The sequence below is a fragment of the Dendropsophus ebraccatus genome, chromosome 2, assembly GCF_027789765.1.
Source record: "Dendropsophus ebraccatus isolate aDenEbr1 chromosome 2, aDenEbr1.pat, whole genome shotgun sequence".
Lineage (NCBI taxonomy): Eukaryota > Metazoa > Chordata > Amphibia > Anura > Hylidae > Dendropsophus > Dendropsophus ebraccatus.
Genome location: NC_091455.1, coordinates 96,416,904 through 96,437,904, shown reverse-complemented (window position 1 = coordinate 96,437,904; position 21,001 = coordinate 96,416,904). Strand labels below are relative to the sequence as shown.

At 37.6% G+C, this 21,001-nt stretch overlaps 1 protein-coding gene across 1 annotated transcript in view; it reads right to left on the bottom strand.

The window, feature by feature from the left end:
- LOC138784154 (uncharacterized) overlaps nt 1–20,655 on the bottom strand; it is an 84,713-nt gene extending 64,058 nt beyond the window's left edge. Inside the window, exons 1-5 of the mRNA XM_069959667.1 lie at nt 20,548–20,655; nt 20,013–20,073; nt 19,535–19,594; nt 16,292–16,377; nt 7,203–7,339 (exon numbers count right to left, since the gene is read on the bottom strand). Coding sequence (XP_069815768.1) covers nt 7,203–7,339; nt 16,292–16,377; nt 19,535–19,594; nt 20,013–20,073; nt 20,548–20,655 — 452 coding nt within the window. The remainder of the gene's footprint in view (nt 1–7,202; nt 7,340–16,291; nt 16,378–19,534; nt 19,595–20,012; nt 20,074–20,547) is intronic.
- Nucleotides 20,656–21,001: the final 346 nt, after the last annotated feature.

The window sequence follows — 21,001 nt, the reverse complement described above, 5'->3', positions numbered from 1 at the left end:
TATATAATAAATAAATGTGCTTCATTTGTAATAAAACAAGCTAATTAACATTGTATGTTATCATTGACCAGGGCTTTGGAAATAGACGCAGAGCAACATTTATGCAAGGAAGCAAATGCAATCTTGCAGAATTAAAGAGCCTTAGAATTATTTGTGCTGTTTAAATGTGCAGGGAAGGAATTGCGTTAGGAAATGAGGCAATCATCCAGAACTCTTCATTTCTTCAGTTACTTAATTAGAAAATGAGTTCAGTCTAAGGAAGGGAAAAGATTAGTGTTGTGTGGTGAAATTGCTAAATGTATTTTCAATGTGAATAGGTTTTAGATGAATATATGTATATTTATTTTCGTTATTCTCTCCAGTGACTGACATGATATCATTCATTGAAGTGAAAGGGGGAAAAAAAAAAAAAAAAGACGCAAAAGTATTTCTCATCAATATTTTTGTTGTTGTTGAAGTATTTTTGTTTTTTTTCCAAATTTTAAATAAATTAATGTAAACAAAAAATCAAATGGTAAAAAGGTAGATGTTGCATCTGAGATTTAAATCAAGTGCTTCCACCGCGACATACCAAATTATAAATGCCATTGCCAAAGACAGTTATATTGAGAGAATAGGAGACTATATTTGGGGAATGATAAATGAAACTGATTAGTTGTGTATTTTTAAATGCCTACCACTGAACCTTATGTGGTCATATATGCATATCTTTACATCTACACGACATGTTATCTGTACTCCTCGGGTTAGCACGATTTTAATACTACCAATTTGTATATTTGTCATATTTTACTACTTTTAAAGAACTGAAAACATAAAAATAAATAAATATGGTACATATTATTTTCTGCCTATGGAGCTGTATTGGGATTATTATTATTGTAAATTTTTTATAGATTGGTAATTTTCGCACATGACAATTCCAAAGTTTTTTGTTTTTTTTGTACCCTTTTAACTTTTTATTGTGAGATGGATTTATTAATTTGTTTTAAAAAGACTTTCTTTTTTTAACTTTTTTTATTCCCCCTAGGTGACTTGTATGAGCAATTAGTTCAGCGTTCTATTGGTACAGCCCATTATAATTACGCAAGGCCTAGAAGATAACACTGTGGGGAGACAATCTGAACAACATTAAATATTTTCTATTTTTTTTATAATACAGTACCTTTGCAAAATAGCCTCTTTTTAGCAATTTTCTTCAAATACAACAAAACCCTTAATTTATCTATTTATTTATTTTATGTAATCTATATTATAAAAGTGAATGTATGTTTGCCTGTCTGTCCTCTGTAGGTGTCCAATTACTTTAATTGCCTGACCCCAGATTTGGTTGAGTAGGTACATTGGGTGCTAAATAAGGTTATTGTAAAGTCCCAGGCCTTGCCAGACTTGCCCAGCACAGCCTGTTCTGTATAGGCATAAAAAAAACAACAACACAAGTTTGATTCTATATGTGGCACCTAAATACATCAGGTGTCCATCGAGGTTTTTGTAACCACCTGTTATCACAGCCTGTCCTTTCTTTATGGGCATTCAAATACCTAAATCATTTCATCTTAAGTTTGGCATAAACGTGCACAAGGTGTCCAAGAAAGTTTTTGTAATAGTCTTGACTTCCTCATTGTTGTTCTCAGAAATTCCTGCTTTATTTTAGGTTTGAAGTACATAATAAAATTTTGGACTACACCTGAAGAAGTTGTACTACTAATCCAATTTCACAGGAGTATAATTTAGAGCATTATAAATGATAGTTTAACTGGAAACTGTCAATGTTTAAGTCTTATCTCTGCAGGTGGCTCGCATGAATCTGCACTCTGCATGTTTCTCGCATGGATGGTTGCATGTTACCTACTTCCAGAGTTGAACCCCTTTCCGGCATGGGGTGTAAATGTATGCCATGAAAGTCTGTGCCTGAACGATGCATGGCATACACCTACACTACCGTTCAAAAGTTTGGGGTCACAATGAAATGTCCTTGTTTTTGAAGGAAAAGCACTGTACTTTTCAATGAAGATAACTTTAAACTAGTCCTAACTTTAAACAAATACACTCTATACATTGCTGATGTGGTAAATGACTATTCTAGCTGCAAATGTCTGGTTTTTGGTGCAATATTTACATAGGTGTATAGAGGCCCATTTCCAGCAACTATCACTCCAGTGTTCTAATGGTACAATGTGTTTGCTCATTGGCTCAGAAGGCTAATTGATGATTAGAAAACCCTTGTGCAATCATGTTCACACATCTGAAAACAGTCTAGCTCGTTACAGAAGCTTAAAAACTGACCTTCCTTTGAGCAGATTGTGTTTCTGGAGCATCACATTTGTGGGGTCAATTAAACGCTCAAAATGGCCAGAAAAAGAGAACTTTCATCTGAAACTCGACAGTCTATTCTTGTTCTTAGAAATGAAGGCTATTCCATGCGAGAAATTGCTAAGAAATTGAAGATTTCCTACAACGGTGTGTACTACTCCCTTCAGAGGACAGCACAAACAGGCTTTAACCAGAGTAGAAAAAGAAGTGGGAGGCCGCTTTGCACAACTAAGCAAGAAGATAAGCACATTAGAGTCTCTAGTTTGAGAAACAGACGCCTCACAGGTCCCCAACTGGCATCTTCATTAAATAGTAGCCGCAAAACACCAGTGTCAACATCTACAGTGAAGAAGCCGCTGCAGGATTTTGGGCTTCAGGGCAGAGTGGCAAAGAAAAAGCCATATCTGAGACTGGCCAATAAAAGAAAAAGATTAAGATGGGCAAAAGAACACAGACATTGGACAGAGGAAGACTGGAAAAAAGTGTTGTGGACGGATGAATCCAAGTTTGAGGTGTTTCGATCACAAAGAAGAATGTTTGTGAGACGCAGAACAAATGAAAAGATGCTGGAAGAATGCCTGACGCCATCTGTTAAGCATGGTGGAGGTAATGTGATGGTCTGGGGTTGCTTTGGTGCTGGTAAGGTGGGAGATTTGTACAGGGTAAAAGGGATTCTGAATAAGGAAGGCTATCACTCATTTTTGCAACGCCATGCCATACCCAGTGGACAGCGCTTGATTGGAGCCAATTTCATCCTACAACAGGACAATGACCCTAAACACACCTCCAAATTGTGCAAGAACTATTTACAGCAGAAGCAGGCAGCTGGTATTCTATCGGTAATGGAGTGGCCAGCGCAGTCACCAGATCTAAACCCTATTGAGCTGTTGTGGGAGCAGCTTGACCGTATGGTACGCCAGAAGTGCCCATCCAACCAATCCAACTTGTGGGAGCTGCTTCTAGAAGCGTGGGGTGCAATTTCTCCAGCTTACCTCAACAGATTAATAGCTAGAATGTCAAAGGTGTGCAATGCTGTAATTGCTGCAAAAGGTGGATTCTTTGAGCTTCCTTCATAGAGGGTGAAGACTGGCTGCTATGAGGTGTGTCCTCACCGTTAATGATGGACAGCAGCGATCACGCTCCTGTCTGTCATTAACCCCTTAAATGCATTTGATTGCAGCATTTAAGTGTCAGTGATAGTAGCTGAGCAGTCTCTGATTTTCTCTGACTGCAGGGGGTTTAATACTTATCTCCATGCAGTCTGATCCCAAGGCAGACTCTTTGTGCAGAGAGGCGATAACACTGATCAATTCTATGCAATGACTTAGAAAGTATTTTTTTTAAAAGTGCTTAAAACGTGACAGTCTCTCCCCCAATAAAAGTTTAACCCCTAGACAAACCAGGGCATACCCATCGCTAGGGGAGTTCAAAGGGATGGCCGCGCGGTGACCCCGATCATGGCGCAAAAAATTACACCTCAGACAGCCCCATAGACTAAAGGATAAAAGTGCTATAAGCATGGGAATAGAGCTATTTTAAGGAACATATATTTCTTAAAAATGGTTAGAATTTTTTAAAAGCCATCAAATAAAATAAAAGTTATACAAGTTACATATTGTTGCAACTTGTTACATATCGTTGTATCGTACCAACTTGAGGAACATATATAACAAGACAGTTTTACCCCAGGGCAAACGGCGTTAAAACAAACCCCAACACACACACCCTATTAAAAAATTAATAAAAAAATGTTTTTTCAATTTCTTCAGGTTTCACAGTGTACTTTATGCATAAATTTAGCCTGTCATTGCAAAGTACAATTAGTGGCGCAAAAAATAAGGGCTCATGTGGGTTTCTAGGAAAAAAAATGCAAGTGCTATGGCCTTTTGAGCACAAGGAGGAAAAAGCGAAAACACAAAAATTTAAATTGGCCCTGTCCTCTAAGGGTTAAATCATTCCCTTTTACAATTTTGCAAATAAAAATAAAATTAAAGTAAATAAATAAAAAAACATATTATATATCGTAACATTCATAATTGTCTGATCTATTAAACTATAGCAATAATATTCCCGTATGGTGAACAACATAAATGAAAAGAGCATTGAGGATTTTTGTCACATTATTTATCAGGAGAAAAAATTATAAAAGAAAAATACTAACAAAAATGTAAAAAAAAAAATACTAATAAAAACTTGAGATTGTGGCACAAAAAATGAAAAGGTAGCCCAGTTAATCAAATCAAAGTGCTAGGGTTATTAAAAGACAAGGAGAAAAAAGCAAAAACATAAAAATGAAAATTGGCCTAGTTCTTAAGGACAAAATCCACTGGGCCTTTAAAGGGTTAATCAGGTTAAAATCTTTGGTTCTACACTTGACTTTAAAAATGCCAATGAAATGGGCTTTGTCATAGAGTCCAATGACTCCATTGGCTACCATTTTGGCTGTTAGGTGTTTTGAGGGTTAAAAATTACATAAACAGCTATATCTGCCAGGGTTTATATGGCTACTAATGATTTCCCCATCACAAAAACAGAAAAATACAAACACTATATGGCTATGTTCACACAACGTCTTTTCATCTCCGTTTAAAATGACGTCTGTCATTTTGAGTCTAAAATAACGGACGTTATTTAGCAGCCTGACCTCCCCTTAGTGCACTGACGGGTATTTGTACATTATTCTAGTTTGGGGTTACTAATTGGACTTTGGATGCGGCTTAATTAAAAAGTCCATTGAATTTAATGTAAAAACATTTAAAGTAATAACTGACAAAAGGTGACAAAAGGAAAACAGTGTGTGAACTACAAATAAAAAACGTCCGCTGTTTGCAAAAGACGTCCAAAAATAATGATCATGTTCATTATTTTGACGCCCGCGGCAAAAACATTTGTTATTCAATACGCTGTGTGCATTGGACATCTGTCTTCCTATTGACTTTAATACATTGCATTGCAGTCAATTAAATCTCTGCAAAAATGGACATTATTTTAAATATGAAAATCGGCCGCCTTTTTAAGATTTTTGACGTTGTGTGAACATAGCCTATACTTGTGCAACGCTGGGTATTTTTTCTAGTTTATGGCTGTGTTCCCTCAGTATTTTTGGTCCGTATTTTGTTCTGCATTTTGCAACCAAAACTAGGAGTTGTTTTAAAATAACATTGAATAACATTGAATATTTGCCATTAAATTACGACAATCCACTAAATTTCAACAGTGTGTAAACATAGCCTTTCTGTGTTTTCAATCCACTCCTGGTTTTGGTTGCAAAATACTGAGCAAATATGCTGTGTGAGAGCATACAAAACACAGTAATCACTGAACTCAGGGAGAACAGTGAAAAAAATTCCAATGAAGTACTCAATCAAGAGTCTCCACTGATGCCCCCAAAAATTTAAATATGCAAAACAGGAGTCCGTGGAGCCTCGGTTGTGAGTCTCAAAACACGGGATAGCCAGATATCTCTAGCCTGTTGCCAACGGGGTGCCTCCATGATGGGGAGAGCACCACACCACCCTGATAAACAACCCCTTAAGTCCCACTCGGTTGCGAGTATTGGAACATAGACAGGGAAACAACAGGGTGGCCCCTTTTGTCAATGTCTAACTCAAGGTGCGAGTATTGCGATCATGACAAGGGCTTGCAAAGGCAGGCTTCCACCCACAGACAGCCGTTTCGGGGTTTTTGCCCCTCGTCAGTGTGGGGTAGGATTCTGGCTAGTTGGGGCAATGAAAAATCAACCAACAAAACACAGTAATCACTGAACTCAGGGAGAACAGTGAAAAAAATTCCAATGAAGTACTCAATCAAGAGTCTCCACTGATGCCCCCAAAAATTTAAATATGCAAAACAAGAGTCCGTGGAGCCTCAGTTACGAGTCTCAAAACACGGGAGACTCTTGTTTTGCATATTTAAATTTTTGGGGGCATCAGTGGAGACTCTTGATTGAGTACTTCATTGGAATTTTTTTCACTGTTCTCCCTGAGTTCAGTGATTACTGTGTTTTGTTGGTTGATTTTTCATTGCCCCAACTAGCCAGAATCCTACCCCACACTGACGAGGGGCAAAAACCCCGAAACGGCTGTCTGTGGGTGGAAGCCTGCCTTTGCAAGCCCTTGTCATGATCGCAATACTCGCACCTTGAGTTAGACATTGACAAAAGGGGCCACCCTGTTGTTTCCCTGTCTATGTTCCAATACTCGCAACCGAGTGGGACTTAAGGGGTTATTTATCAGGGTGGTGTGGTGCTCTCCCCATCATGGAGGCACCCCGTTGGCAACAGGCTAGAGATATCTGGCTATCCCGTGTTTTGAGACTCGTAACTGAGGCTCCACGGACTCTTGTTTTGCATATTTAAATTTTTGGGGGCATCAGTGGAGACTCTTGATTGAGTACTTCATTGGAATTTTTTTCACTGTTCTCCCTGAGTTCAGTGATTACTGTGTTTTGTTGGTTGATTTTTCATTGCCCCAACTAGCCAGAATCCTACCCCACACTGACGAGGGGCAAAAACCCCAAAACGGCTGTCTGTGGGTGGAAGCCTGCCTTTGCAAGCCCTTGTCATGATCGCAATACTCGCACCTTGAGTTAGACATTGACAAAAGGGGCCACCCTGTTGTTTCCCTGTCTATGTTCCAATACTCGCAACCGAGTGGGACTTAAGGGGTTATTTATCAGGGTGCTGTGGTGCTCTCCCCATCATGGAGGCACCCCGTTGGCAACAGGCTAGAGATATCTGGCTATCCCGTGTTTTGAGACTCGTAACTGAGGCTCCACGAACTCTTGTTTTGCATGTGTGGGAGCATAGCCTAAATCAATTTCAATAACATTCATTGTGATATTGGAGACAAATACAATGTGCCACTGTAATGACTGCTAACTCTACTTACCACACTGAAAATAGGTGCTTCTCTAGTTCATCCAGATAAGAAGTACTTGTTGAGCATTTCTCTGTATGCTTTTCTTCACTTGTTTCCATGTTTGGTGTCCATTGAAAACGCTTTTCAGGAAAATCTTTTTCATCTTTCTGAATACAAATATAATATACAAAAATTGAAGTGTATATAATTGATACAAAATTATAGACTAACACAGCATGTAAGTGTTTTATTCTACAGTAAAGGGTTATTCCCTTTATTGAAGTTAATGGTATACTGCTAGGATATGGCATCACTTTATGATTAGTGGGAATACAATCTTGTGGCCCCAATCTTGGGAATGAAGAGGCCACTAAATGGGTTTAGTGCTACATCCCCTTCCAAGTTTTCCTTGCATAGAGATGCATCTAAGCAGAAAAATGCAGCATAGTCCAATTTACTTGCAATGGGCCATACCACAGTTATCTGTATAGTTATTGGCCATGTGCAACAAAGTAAATTTCAGCCCTTTTATTCTCAGGATTATTGTGCATCACATTAATCATATATTAATCATCTATTAATCATATAGAAATGACTTAGCTTTGAAAATTGTCAGAATGTGCTAAGCACTCTCTCAACTGGCTCTGTGTTTTCTGCTCATGGTAACTGCAGGAATTTGATTTACCTTTACTAGTTACATCTAGCCTCTTAACAAAGCAGGACGAGTATACTCGTCCTGCGTTCGTTAGGGGTAAACAGAGAGGTCTTCCGGCATGAGCCCTTTCTGCAGCGTGCGGTCCCAGGTTGCTATGAGCAGCTGGGGACCGCATGTATTAGCTGGCGCGGCTGATTTCCGCTCCCGGCTAATTAACTATTTAAATGCAGCTGTCAAAACTGACAGCTACAGTTAAATAGCCTGTGCCCCCTATGCTTGGTGTCTAGTGGGGGGATCTCCCCCCGTGATGCAATCGTGGAGGGGGATCCCTTCTTCTGAGCTGGCTGGGGCTCAGCAACACAATGACGCTGATCCCGGCTCATCAATCAGTTCATCTGATCTGCTGCAGAACAGAGTAATAGAGCACTGATCTGATGGATCAGTGCTCTCTATTATATACACAGCATTGATCTCAATGGGAGGGGGGACTTTAGTTACTGTATATAATTTTTTTTTTTTTTTTTTAATTCTAAAAATCCCCCCCCCCAATAAAAGTTTAAATATAAATAAAAAAAAAAAATAAATAAACATATTTGGTATCGTCACATGCGTAATCGCCCAAACTTGCGCATGTTTGTTTACATCAAATCCAGAAAAATACTAATAAAAAGTTATCAAAAAGTCGCATATATGCAAACAAGGTATCGAAAGAAAGAACAGATCATGGCGCAAAAATGACACCTCATACAGCCCCATAGACCAAAGGATAAAAGCATTATAAGGATGGAAATAGAGACATTTAGTGTTTTTTATTTTTAAAGGTTTTAATTTTTTAAAAGCCATTAAATAAAATAAAAGTTATACAAGTTACATATTTTTGTAATCATACTGACTTGAGGAACATAGATAACGTCAGTTTTACCATAGGGCGAACGGTATAAACACGAAACCCCTCAACATAAAAACAATTGTACCTTTTTTTCAATTTTACTGCACAAATAATTATTTTCTGGTTTCGCAGCATATTTTATGAAAAAATTAAGTCTGTAATTGCAAAGTGTAATCAGTGTTGCAAAGAATAAGAGCTCATGTTTGGTCTGTTGGGGAATATGCAAGCTCAGTGGCCTTTTAAACACGAGGCGGAAGAAAGGAAAGCACAAAAATTTAAACTGGCTCGGTCCTTAAAGGGTTGAGGCCCCTTTACATCCAAATTTATTTGAGAGATCTTTAAAGTAAAAGAAGAACAGACCATAAACAGAGAACAGGTCATAAAGAAAACACAGAGATTTGTACTCTTTTCAAATCCATTCCTGGCTTTGGCTTCAATAATCTGTCAGATAAATCTGTGTGTGTAATAGGCCCTTATTAGTGATGAGTGAACAGTGAAATATTCGAATATTCGATATTCGTTCGAATATATCCCCGATATTCGAAAATTCGATCGAATATTCGATCCCATTAAAGTCTATGGGAACAAGTATTCGTTTATTGAAAAACATGTATTCGACCACTTGGAGGTAACCAAGTCCACAATGACACCTCAGGAAATGGTGCCAACACCACTGGAATGCAACTGGGACAGCAGGGAAAGCATCTGACACCCCAAAATCGCTGGTAATAAAGTTTCAAGTCGATGTTATACGGGTGAAATCACCTGGTTATTAAAGGGTGTATGAATATTTTATAGGTAAAGCTGGACGGCTGTATTATGTAGCACGTAGCAATTGGTAAGCAGAGTGCCTTATAGTAGCACAGCAGCTGCTTGTATTACCCTGTGTATTTATGTATGACATAGCAGCACGTAGCACTGGATGAACACTCGTACTACTCTTTTTTTTTTTTTAGATCTACTAGTCTAGCTCGTATCAGCAGCACAAAGCACTTGTTCAGCAGAATGCTTGCACTACCCTTTATATTTATGTATGATGTAGCAGCACGTAGCACTGAATGAGCACTCGTACTACTCTTTTTTTTTAGATCTAGCAGTCTAGCACGTATCAGCAGCACAAAGCACTTGGTGAGCAGAGTGCTTGAACACGTATATATGTTATTGGGTCATGTGACTATGCCATCCAATCATTGTTATTTTCGTTTCTTGAGATGCTGCGTACACCAAGTGGCTGTGGCAGCCTCCCTACATGTTGATTGGCTAAAAAAACAGGGAAGAAGGGGGATTTGAACGCTCGTTGAATATTTATCGAATACTCGGCGACTATTCGATAATATTCGATACGATCGAATACCTTACTATTCGATCGAATATCTATTCAATCGAACAGTATTCGCTCATCATTAGGTCTTATAGCTGCAAGGTCTTCATATATTAAAAAGTTACAAAAGTGTGCATTCATATACTGAAATGGCTTATAATAAAGGGAAGCCAATAATAATAATAATTTATTATTATGTTAATGCAATAGTCTATAATAATGGGTTGCTTTAAATTCCATTTTCATTTAAAATCCCAACCTACATCATACTGCTGGTCCTCTTCATTACAAACAAATGTGTGTGGCATAGCATATTTGCTAAAAGCTACTGACAGCAAATCCTGCACTTAACATCTGCCATGAATTTTCTCTCAATTGGTGGTAAATTTCGGCACAAGGATATTTATTGTTGTGTACAGCTCATAAATGCTTCAGCGTTTTAGTCCTTGTAATGACTCATTAGCTGCCTTTTCATTCTACTTACTGGACATCAAATAATGTATAGATTTTCCATTAAATTACACATTTTATTCTATGTTAAGCAGATTCCATTAACTCCATCAATGTTAATTTCCTCTTTACCTCAATTCACAAACCTCACAAAAGTGCACATATTACTTGCATAGAGAATATCAATGGAAAACATTAAGTCAAAAATTTGGTTCACGAGGTTTGTGAATATTCGGTAGGATTCACAAATATTTGCTAATCTCATGCAAAGGAATCTCAATAAAACAGACAAACCATTGTAGCTACATTAGTGGCACTATTACGGAGTAGTTGTTACATCCGCTTGATTATATTTTCGTTCGAGTACAGTATACTGTATATCACTGAGGATGCTGTCCTCTAAACTATATAAGAAACTTGTAAAGTTACTACCAGCAGCAATCTGTTGCTCAAAGGCCTTTCCTTAGTTATTGTGCATTCTTTAGTTAATGTAATGAGATTTTTTGGAAATGACTAAAGCGAGGATGGGAGGGTCACTACCATACCCTGGCAAAGGTTCCTTCCTTACTAGTTCAAGCAAGCTGGATACAGCAGAAACATTAGAAGAAACGTCCACATTGGAAGAACATAAAACTGTTGCATATACAGTATGTGTGCATGTCATGTAAAAAGCTGTATAACCTCATTCAACAAGTTTTTTGTGAATAGATTACTTGTGCCAATTATTGGAAACAAGTAACAGGACAGTGGCACATTATTCAACCACTTTGAGTTGTAGAAAAATTGGCACTTTTTAAACAGGCGTGAACCCTTTTAAAATCTTCGTTTTTATTTTCTTTCTTCAACTCAGGGATTTTGTTTTTGCTGTTGGGGTTCCTGTTGAAGAAACTTTTTCTCATGTATCCAACTTCAACTGTCTATTCAAAAAATATGTTCAGCAGCACTAGGAAAAAAATACAGTGTGCGGGTGCACGTATCACCAAACCGGACCCAGGTTCGTATCGGATATCCAAAGAGAAGATGGAGACCGCACTTCCAAAAAGAATTCACACCAGATGCAACGTTTCGGCTCAATGTGTAGCCTTTCTCAAGCAGTGATACAAAATGCTCCAAGAGCTCAGTATATATACACACATATTGGCCCCTTTGGGTTGAAGAGAGTGCTACTGCTGCTGCCAATTCCAGGTCTGTGTGCTAGGCCCCCCTAGCATCAAGAAGAATATTACTGCTCTCACTGCCACCTCCAGGTCTCTGTCTAAGGCTCCTTAGGGTCCTGGGAGAAAGCATCATTATGTCGCTGATCCACCAATGTCCACTGCTATCTATGGTGAAAACATAAGTATATACCACTGCTGATCCACCAACGTCCACTGCTGTCCTGGGAGAAAACTCAATTTTACGCTACTGATCCAAGAGCGTGAACTTCTGTCCTTCATTTTACGCCAGAGATCCACCACACCCACTGCTGTCCTGACAGAAAGTGTTATTTTACAACACTCATCAGTTAGCACTACAGCTTCAATGCCGTTCAATATGGTGAAAGTTATATGCCCAGACTGAGGATTGACATTTTTTGCACTGTGAAATTTTCCCTTTTTTTCATTTCAATAGCTCCTGCTGTCTCACAAACCTATACTCTGTAGAACTACCACTAATATAAGCTGCAATTCTTCTCTTATTATAATGAGGTTAGTTTTGGTTCGGGTCCAAATGAACCTGTACTTTGCGGTAAAATTTGATGAACCGTTGAAACCAAACTTTTCAAAAGTTTGCTCATCTCTAGTAGTGACAATCCTAACAGGTTGGGGAAAAGGTTATAGGTCCCAGTAAGTAAGTCCTAGTAAGTGAATACTAGCCAGGCTGGTACTGTGGAATGGATCCTTTAAATTTCAAGCTCCATGGCAGTCAGTAGTCAATCCAAGAGCCAGCAATCATCTGAAGGGTCCTCAGTGTCCTGAGTTGTTTTGCAGGGATTTTCCACTCATATCGGAAGAAATTGATCTGGTTACATGTCATATTAGGCCAGACTTCTATAATTGAGTGCTCATCTCAAGGCCATTGGAAGGAGAAGGCAGCCAGGCAGAGTAGGTGGCATATCTGTGGGCTCACTCCACCTCCCTAATTAGGTTGTAGGCATAGAGTGACCCAGTGTGAGTTGGGAAGTCTATGACAAAAGTAAGGGATTGCACCGCATGCCACTGGAAAAAGAGAGGTTAGGAGAGGGTAACTTTGTCCCAGCCTATGATGATGATGCAGCAGACCCTATGTGAAATCGTGGTCCCCAGATGGCCGACATGGAGGAGCATGTGACCATGCCCCGCCCCCCAGTGTCCACCACTGAGCCTGTATATGTCTATGGAGAACACAGTGGACAGGGCATGGTCACATGCTCCTCCATGTCGGCCATTTTATGGACTGAAACAAAACAGCCCAGGCAGCCCAGCCTGGAGAAGGGGAGTCTGATTTTAGCTCTATGAGGTACACAGGGAGCTGCTGTCAGTAAATACAGTGAGTAAACTTACTAATACTTTGTACTGACCTATTTTACTATAAAGTGGCCAACCCCTTTAAGGAACTTAATCTGTATAGTCTGGAGGAATAAAGGGAAAAGGGGGACATAATTGAAACCTATGTTTAAAGTAGTGGTAAGTGAAGTTCTACCAAACCCAAACACTCAGCGTTTGACTCTTGGTGACTGGAAAAGTTGGTTACTGCCCTAGGGCTGCCAGCAAACTTGGATACAGCCTATCCTAGCCTTATCTATCCGAAGATAATAAGAAAGGAAATAATACAAGGGCAGACTAGATTGACCAGGTGGTCTTTTTCTCTTGACAATCTTTATACAAGTTTTTTCTAACCAAACAAATACTTCAGACATACAGTAGCTCAAAGAAACCTGTACAATTGGTGATTCTTTTTTTGTAGAGGAAAGTTCAAGAAAAAAAAGAAGCTCTAAATGTTCAAATAAAAATCCTTAGTGTAGTTTGGCAGATCAATGATTAAATGCCCTTGAAAGTGACATGCACCTTCCTTTCTAAATATAATGTGCAAAACAAAATCTGCTATTTCATGTTAACCAAAATAAAATCTGTAAGCCTAAATAATTTAGTCCAAAAAAAAGTATTTTATTGACCAAGCAGTAAAATTTAATTTCATGTTCTTGTTAAGGAAACTTAGGAAGGTGCACCCTAAAGTATACATTCACCTAGCCAATAAATAGCTCCCATACAAGCCCTGTGATATTTTTCTTACTGTTATTGAATGATCTGAGCAGCTGTGGAGGTGTCCTGTTGCTTAAGTGAGTACTTGGATCTGCCTCAGGCACAAATTTTAATAAAAATAATAAAAAAGCTGGGTAAGCTTCTATGCAACTGCACCTGTATTTGTTGTTCTCTGTGGTATTTTTTCTCCTTTAGACTTCAATATATACTCATCTCATTCCCATGGTCCAACAACACTATCCTAGGGATTTGGAACTAAGTACTTGTCATATGACAGACTCATAATATGGCTACCACAGCCTGTCTTTGGTCCATACAGTACCTATACATTATTTTATACAGAGACAAACATAATTTCAAAGATGAGATCCAGTGCAGATAATCAATTACAATTTTAATATGTGATTTAATCCATTTAAAAGTGTACAGAAGCATATGTTTCAGGTGTACATGGCATAGAGAGGACAAGCATACTGGGCCAATCTGAGCCAGTGTTTCATGCCCCCTCCCTGCTCCTGATTAAAACACATGGATTGCTACTTCGACAGTGATCAAGGCTCTCTTGCAGTCTTGTACCTTTACTCCTTTGGCTCCTTAGGATTCTGATTTGCATTGATGTTACATCCTGGTTTTGACTATAACATAATAGCATTGCTCTTGGCTTTTCTGCTTTGACTGGCTTTGACCTGACTTTCTGTGCTTGACCTGGACTAGTGATTACTCATTACCCCCTCCTGTGCATGTAGTTAGTGTAGGGATTGTCATCCAATTTGGGGCTGCTATCTAAAGGTGCGTTTACACAGAGAGATTTATCTAACAGATTTTTTTAGCCAAAGCCAGGAATGGATTTGAAAAGAGGTGAAACTCAGTCTTTACTTTATGACCTGTTCTCTATTTATAGTCTGTTTCCTTTTAATGGATTATCTGCCTTGAATCTCTCACATTGTACATAGGGCTGCCCATGTAAGCTGATAAACTTGATCTAGCGATAAACTTCCATAAAGGGCCCTTTTATGCTGCATTTACACGGAACGATTATCGTGCGAATTTGCTCAATAACGATTGAATTCGAACGATAACCGTAAGTGTAAACGCAGCGAACGATCAAGCGACGAGCAAGAAATCATTCATTTTGATCTTTGAACATGTTCTCAAATCGTCGTTGGTCGTTCGCAAAAAAATTGTTCCGTGTAAACAGTCGTTCACCGATTTAACCTATGTGCAAGATAGGCTCAAGCGATCGCAAAACTATCATAAAACGATTTTTCCGTACGATATATTGTTCCGTCTAAACGCTGATTGTTATTAGAAAAAAAAAATTACCTTGAAATCGTTATTATCATTACTATTATATATATATATATATATATATATATATATATATAGACTTGTAGAAGGGTTTTTATTTGCATGAGTTGATGGTTTTTCATTTTATTGGTACAGAGATTAACAAAAAGTGTTAATTTAGGCAAGCGTTTTCATTCCTTTTTATTAGAATGCTTATGGTGCGGGTTAAATCAGGCGTTTTATTGACCAGATTGTTTGGATGCAACAGTATAACAAATATGTATATGTAAATAAGTAATAAGTAAATATAGCTAATATGCTAAAAAAACATTAATAATGAGGAGGGGGGGGGTATTTTTATTTTACTTTATTCAAATTTTAGTTTGTCTCACCTGGGGACTAGACTGAGCCATCTCCTATTCGTACACATAATACACTGCAATACAGATTTGTACTACAAAGGGTTAACAAATATTCAGAAAGTGTAAAAAGAGTAAGAGATATTTAGAACATGCATGATGTCTATCTAAAGATATATGCATAAATATATAAATAATATAAAGAAGAATCTAAGAAAAAAAGAAGAAAAAAACATTCAGAAAATGTATTAAAAGGGAGAAGTCTAGAAAGACCTACAAACAACATTATAAAGTATCTAGAAATATCTAAAATAATATATATATATATATATATATATATATATATATATATATATATATATATATATGTTTTTCACAAAAATATGAGAATGGCCATGCAGAAACATTCAGAAGATAATAGAAATAACCTGATAAAAAGTGTAAAGAGGAGAACATATTTCAGTTAGTGTAACTCTATTTTGATAAATTACTGAATTTTTAACTCTTCTACTTCCACCCTGTTCTAAATAAATGGAAAATTGGTGGTAACTAAGGTCATTGATTTTCCACATTCTTTAAGTTTGTTATCAGAACAGGTTGAGGTTATATGTATAGCCTCTAAACTGTAACAGCAGAGCAAAATCAGCAAAGAAAATAATTATCCAATTACCACTTCAAAGCCTGTCAGAAAGGTATGGACTTTGATTAATTTAGCTGAAGTGTTCAGCATCTACAGAAAAGGCGTGTTCAGAGCAATAAAAGGTTTAGCAGTATTGCTGATCTCACAAAATGTCAGTTGCTTTGACTTGTCAAGCACATCAAAACTACCTTTGAAGCCCAAAATACCAACTGCCAGGAAATGCATGTTAGAAATTTTTGTTGTAGTGTATGAAAGAGATTGTTGTGCACAGTGTGATGTATAATGTGTTATTGTTACCTTTTTGTTTAAATCAAAGTCTTCTTTCGATGTGAGGGCACTGGAATGCTTATCCATGTATGGAACAATTTTATTACGAGGAACTCCTGTCAAAGCATAAAAATAATAAAGAAAATAGCACCATAAGCTGGCCTAGAAAAAAAAAGCACATGAAAGATGACAGTTCAGTTCATATATTAAAATCCAATGGCTAGGCTATGTTCACACATAGTATTTCCATCAGTCTTTTGATCAGTCTTTTTTCAACCAAAACCAGGACTGGGTTAAAATCACAGAACGGCTATGTTGACACAACATCAAAAAAAGAGAAAAGGCGTCCGCTTTTTATATTTAAAAAGATGTTCATTATTTGAGTGACTTTATTACAATGCATTAAAGTCAATGGGATGATGGGCAGCCAATGCACACAATGTATAAAATAACGGACGTCGTCTGCGCGGAAGTCAAAATAACAATAATGTCAATAATTTCCGGTCATTTCCGGACGTTATTTTTTTGTTGTTCACACAAAGTTCTTCTTCTTTTCACCATCCTTTGGCTATGTTCACACATCTGTTTGCCAGCTTCGTTTAAAATAAAATCCGCTATTTTGAGTTTTAAATAGTGGACGTCATTTAGCAGCCTGCCTCCCATTAGTGCAATGACTGATGTTTGCACATTATTTTAGTTTGGGATTACTAATTGGACTTTGGATGCGGCTTAATTGGAAAGTCCATTTAATTTAATAGTAAAAACGGAGAAAGAACGGTGACAAAAGAAAAACTGTGTGTAAACTACTAACAAAAAACATCTGCTGTTTGTAAAAGACGTCCGAAAATAATGATTGTGTTCATTATTTTGACGTCCGCGCCAAAAACGTTCATTATTCAATGAATTGTGTGCATTGAACGTCCGTCTTCCCATTGACTTCAATGCATTACCATTACAGTCAGTTAAATTGCGGCAATAACGGACGTTTGTTTAAATATCAAAATCGGACGCCTTTTCTCTATTTTTGACGTTGTGTAAACATATCCTTTCACTGTTTTTACTATTAAATTCAAGGGACTTTTCAATTAAAGACACACCCAAAGAACAATTAGTCCACCTAAACTAGAATAATATACTAACAGCCGTCATTGCACTGATGGGTGGCCAAACAGCTAGATGTCGTCTGTCATTTTAGACTCAGAATGACGGAGGTAATTTTAAACAGAGCTGAAAAACTGTTGTGTAAATATAGGCAAACTGTGTCAATTCTTTAAGCAGAGTGGTGTGGAGAGGTGCAGAGAGGTGTGGAGAGCGGAGGCGTGCGAGCCCTTCCAATCAAATAGATTAAAGGCAGGATTCTGTGCAGAGTCCGCGCAGGGGGTTTCCGCACAGAATGTCCACGTCAATTCCGTAGTGTGAATGGGGCCTAACAGCCTGTTCACTATAGACACCCAAGCACCTGAGCTGTTTGGACCCAAATTTTGCATGAATAAAGATCATAAACTTGCCAGACATATACAGCCCTCATTCAGTATTTTTTTTGTTATCATATTCCTGATAAAAATGCCAAGTTTTTGTCATGTAAAAAAATATGACTGAGACTAACAATTTCAGCACACAACATTTTTTTATGATAAGAACGGCCATTGTTCCAGATTAAAACAACAGCCGTCCTTGTCAAAAAATGTGTTGCTTTGAAATCAATGCAAACAACGGTCGTTGTTCACACAATGGAAATAATTGACATGTGCATTGTAAAATCAATGTAAGTTTCACTGCAACAATGGCCATTGTTTGACACTTACAACAACGGCCGTTCACACACACACAGTAAAATAAAAGTAAAATACCTCTGTAGAATAAGGATAAAATATGATAATTTTTCTTATCCAATAATGTGCTATGTTACAGTCTCATAATATGTCTGTCTGTGCAAATATTCTTTCTACAATGTGTACACTTATGGCTGTTTTTCCACAGACATTAATGTAGAACATTATTAGAATCAAAATAAAGAGAAGAATAATACCTATCTTACTGTCACAGTTTACTATTATTTTACTGATACAGGCTATGTTCCCACTTCGGGATTATATCAGGGGAACACAGCCGTATGCTTAAATAGATGGCCTCTAATGAAGAACATGGGGGGGAAATTTATCAAAGGGTGTAAAATTTAGACTGGTGCAAACTGCTCGCAGCAACCAATCACAGCTCAGCTTCCAGCTCTGGTGAAAGAGTAGCTGTGATTGGTTGCTGTGGGCAGTTTGCACCAGTCTAAATTTTACACCCTTTGATAAATCTCCCCCATAATCTTTATTTAACAATATAGCTGTGTTTCCCCGATATGTTCTCTTAGCGGAAACATAGCCTAAGCGGTCCCATCTCTGGTGTGAGCAAAGCAGAATGGTTTCCTCAACTTATTGCCCACCATCTAAGCAATTCTGATCAAGGTGTTGGTTAGGCAGAGGAAGTGTTGGGAGTAGTAGTTCGTTGAGGCCATACAACAGTGAACAGGCTCTGCATGGCCCAGACAGTCCACAGCGCTGACAAGCACAAGCAGCTTATTATCCACTATTAGGATACAAAACATTAACAATATCCTGCTATTTATACAGGATAAAAAATTAGGAATAACTGCAGGGGTGTTGCAATAATCCAATGTTTTTGTATCGTTTATCTGGATATATTCTGTTTAATTGTACTAATGTATTTGTTGCATTAGGCAGTTACTTTCTCAGTTGTCATGTAATACACACATTGTATGGATTAGTAGCCTTGAGAGCATAGCAACAGCTTGTTTATGCTAAATTTTGGTTCTTTCTGGTCCTTGGTATAGGACAGCAATTGATTATTGTCATCTATCAGATCATATCATAGCTAGAGATGAGCAAACCTCAAGCATGATCGGGTTTGTCTAATCTAATATGTGATCATTTATATTTGATTTAATAGATCCAATAGTGCAGTAGTATAATCAGTAACATATGGCTGTGCTATGGTCATCTGAAATCATGCTAAGGTCAGTTTTACAATGATGCCAAGACCTCCTATTGTACTGAAACAGGATAACCACATACTGTAACGTTGTGGTAATCTAAGTTTGGTAAGAAACAGGGGGATGCTAAAATGTTGCCTTCGTATGACTGTGTGAAAACGGCCTTAATCTGTTTTTATTAATTAAGTGTTATTTGAGGAGCAATTAGTCTAAATGAGTATGAACATGAAAACAGGTCACATGTGATGGATCTGAAATGACTGGCAGTGACATACCGTATGGTTTGTACTTTGTAAGTTCAAGTGTTTTTTTACAGAAGAATATTCTGAATAATGCTAAAAAAAAAAATAAAGAAGTATAGAAAGCAAAGAAAGTATAGCTAATCCTTAATAAACCACGGTAGACTTTGAGGAAATCTTGCAATTTATTAGCTTGCGTTGCTGATTACAATTTTCTTTCCTCTTATTACATTAAGCAGATTTATGTAGGATTTTTAAATATAATAACTGATTAAACATGCCCTAGAACACTATGTAGGTATGTCAGAAAAATCAACTCAATATTAACAGTTTTAATAATGCATGCAGAACACTAGAAAAAGGCTTGTCAAAACATCTTACTGTCAGAAGAAAACATATATTTGGGGACTCTTATTTTGCATGTGGTTTAGGATTTCATTTGTATTGTGAAGAGTAGAGATTTGTATGATGATTATATACTGTACTTTAGGAAATAGATTAAGAACCCCCTGACATTCAGAAGTTGCTGGTTTTATGCTTTTGGGTTCTTGTGCCAATAATGGGTCGCATTGCCACTATAAGCAGAGTAAGAAAAGATTGCTTCATAACAAAATGTGACTTAATACACAAAATGTAGAAACCTAACATGGATTCCATTCACATAAGGCTGTTTGTGCATTAGGATGTTTATTAGCTCCTTCCATATTTTTAATAAAAGAGGCAATTCGATTCTTTATATGTACCAACATTTTTTATTCATCTATCAGTACAGTGTACAATATAGGCTTAAAGTGTACCTGTCTTTATAACTTTTAAAATCTAAAACAACAGTAGATGTGATATAAAACAAGTCTGCAATATACATTCATTATTTTTTGTTGTTATCATGCTATAAAACAAAGCTGAACCTACCAGAAATCCAGGTCCAGTCTCCTAAAGGCAGACTTTTTCACTTGTGCTTGTTGAAAAAAACAGACTTAAAGGAATACTCCGGCACTGATAAAAACAAAAATATCAATCAATCAATCAAACATAGTTTTCCCACTTACTATTCCTTCTGAGTCTGGCTCTGTTTGGATTTCCCACTGTTTGCAGGTCTCTGAACCTCCGGTTGGTGTCTTCATTTTTTCTTCACTTCCTGGTTTGGGCTTTCCCATGATGCACGTTGTCTCCTGTGATGTCTAACAGACTCTGCAGAACTGTTAGATGGCTTACAGCTTGTTCAGCCAATCAGAGCTGAGCAAACCGAGTCATCTGACAAAGCGAGGTTGGCTTAACAGGGCTTAGATGCGCCTCCCTCTTGATGATGTCATTGTCACAAAATGGCTGCCACATAAAAGCCTGGGGTCAACAGTTATTAGATAAGATTGAGTTTACTTCACTCCCTGGTGGGGGATTGAGGGGAAAAAGATAGGGAAGAGGGGAAGATAGGTGATTGAAGTATATTACAAAGTTATATAACTTTGTAATGTGTTTCAATTAGTGGGAAAAAGCTTTTCGCTG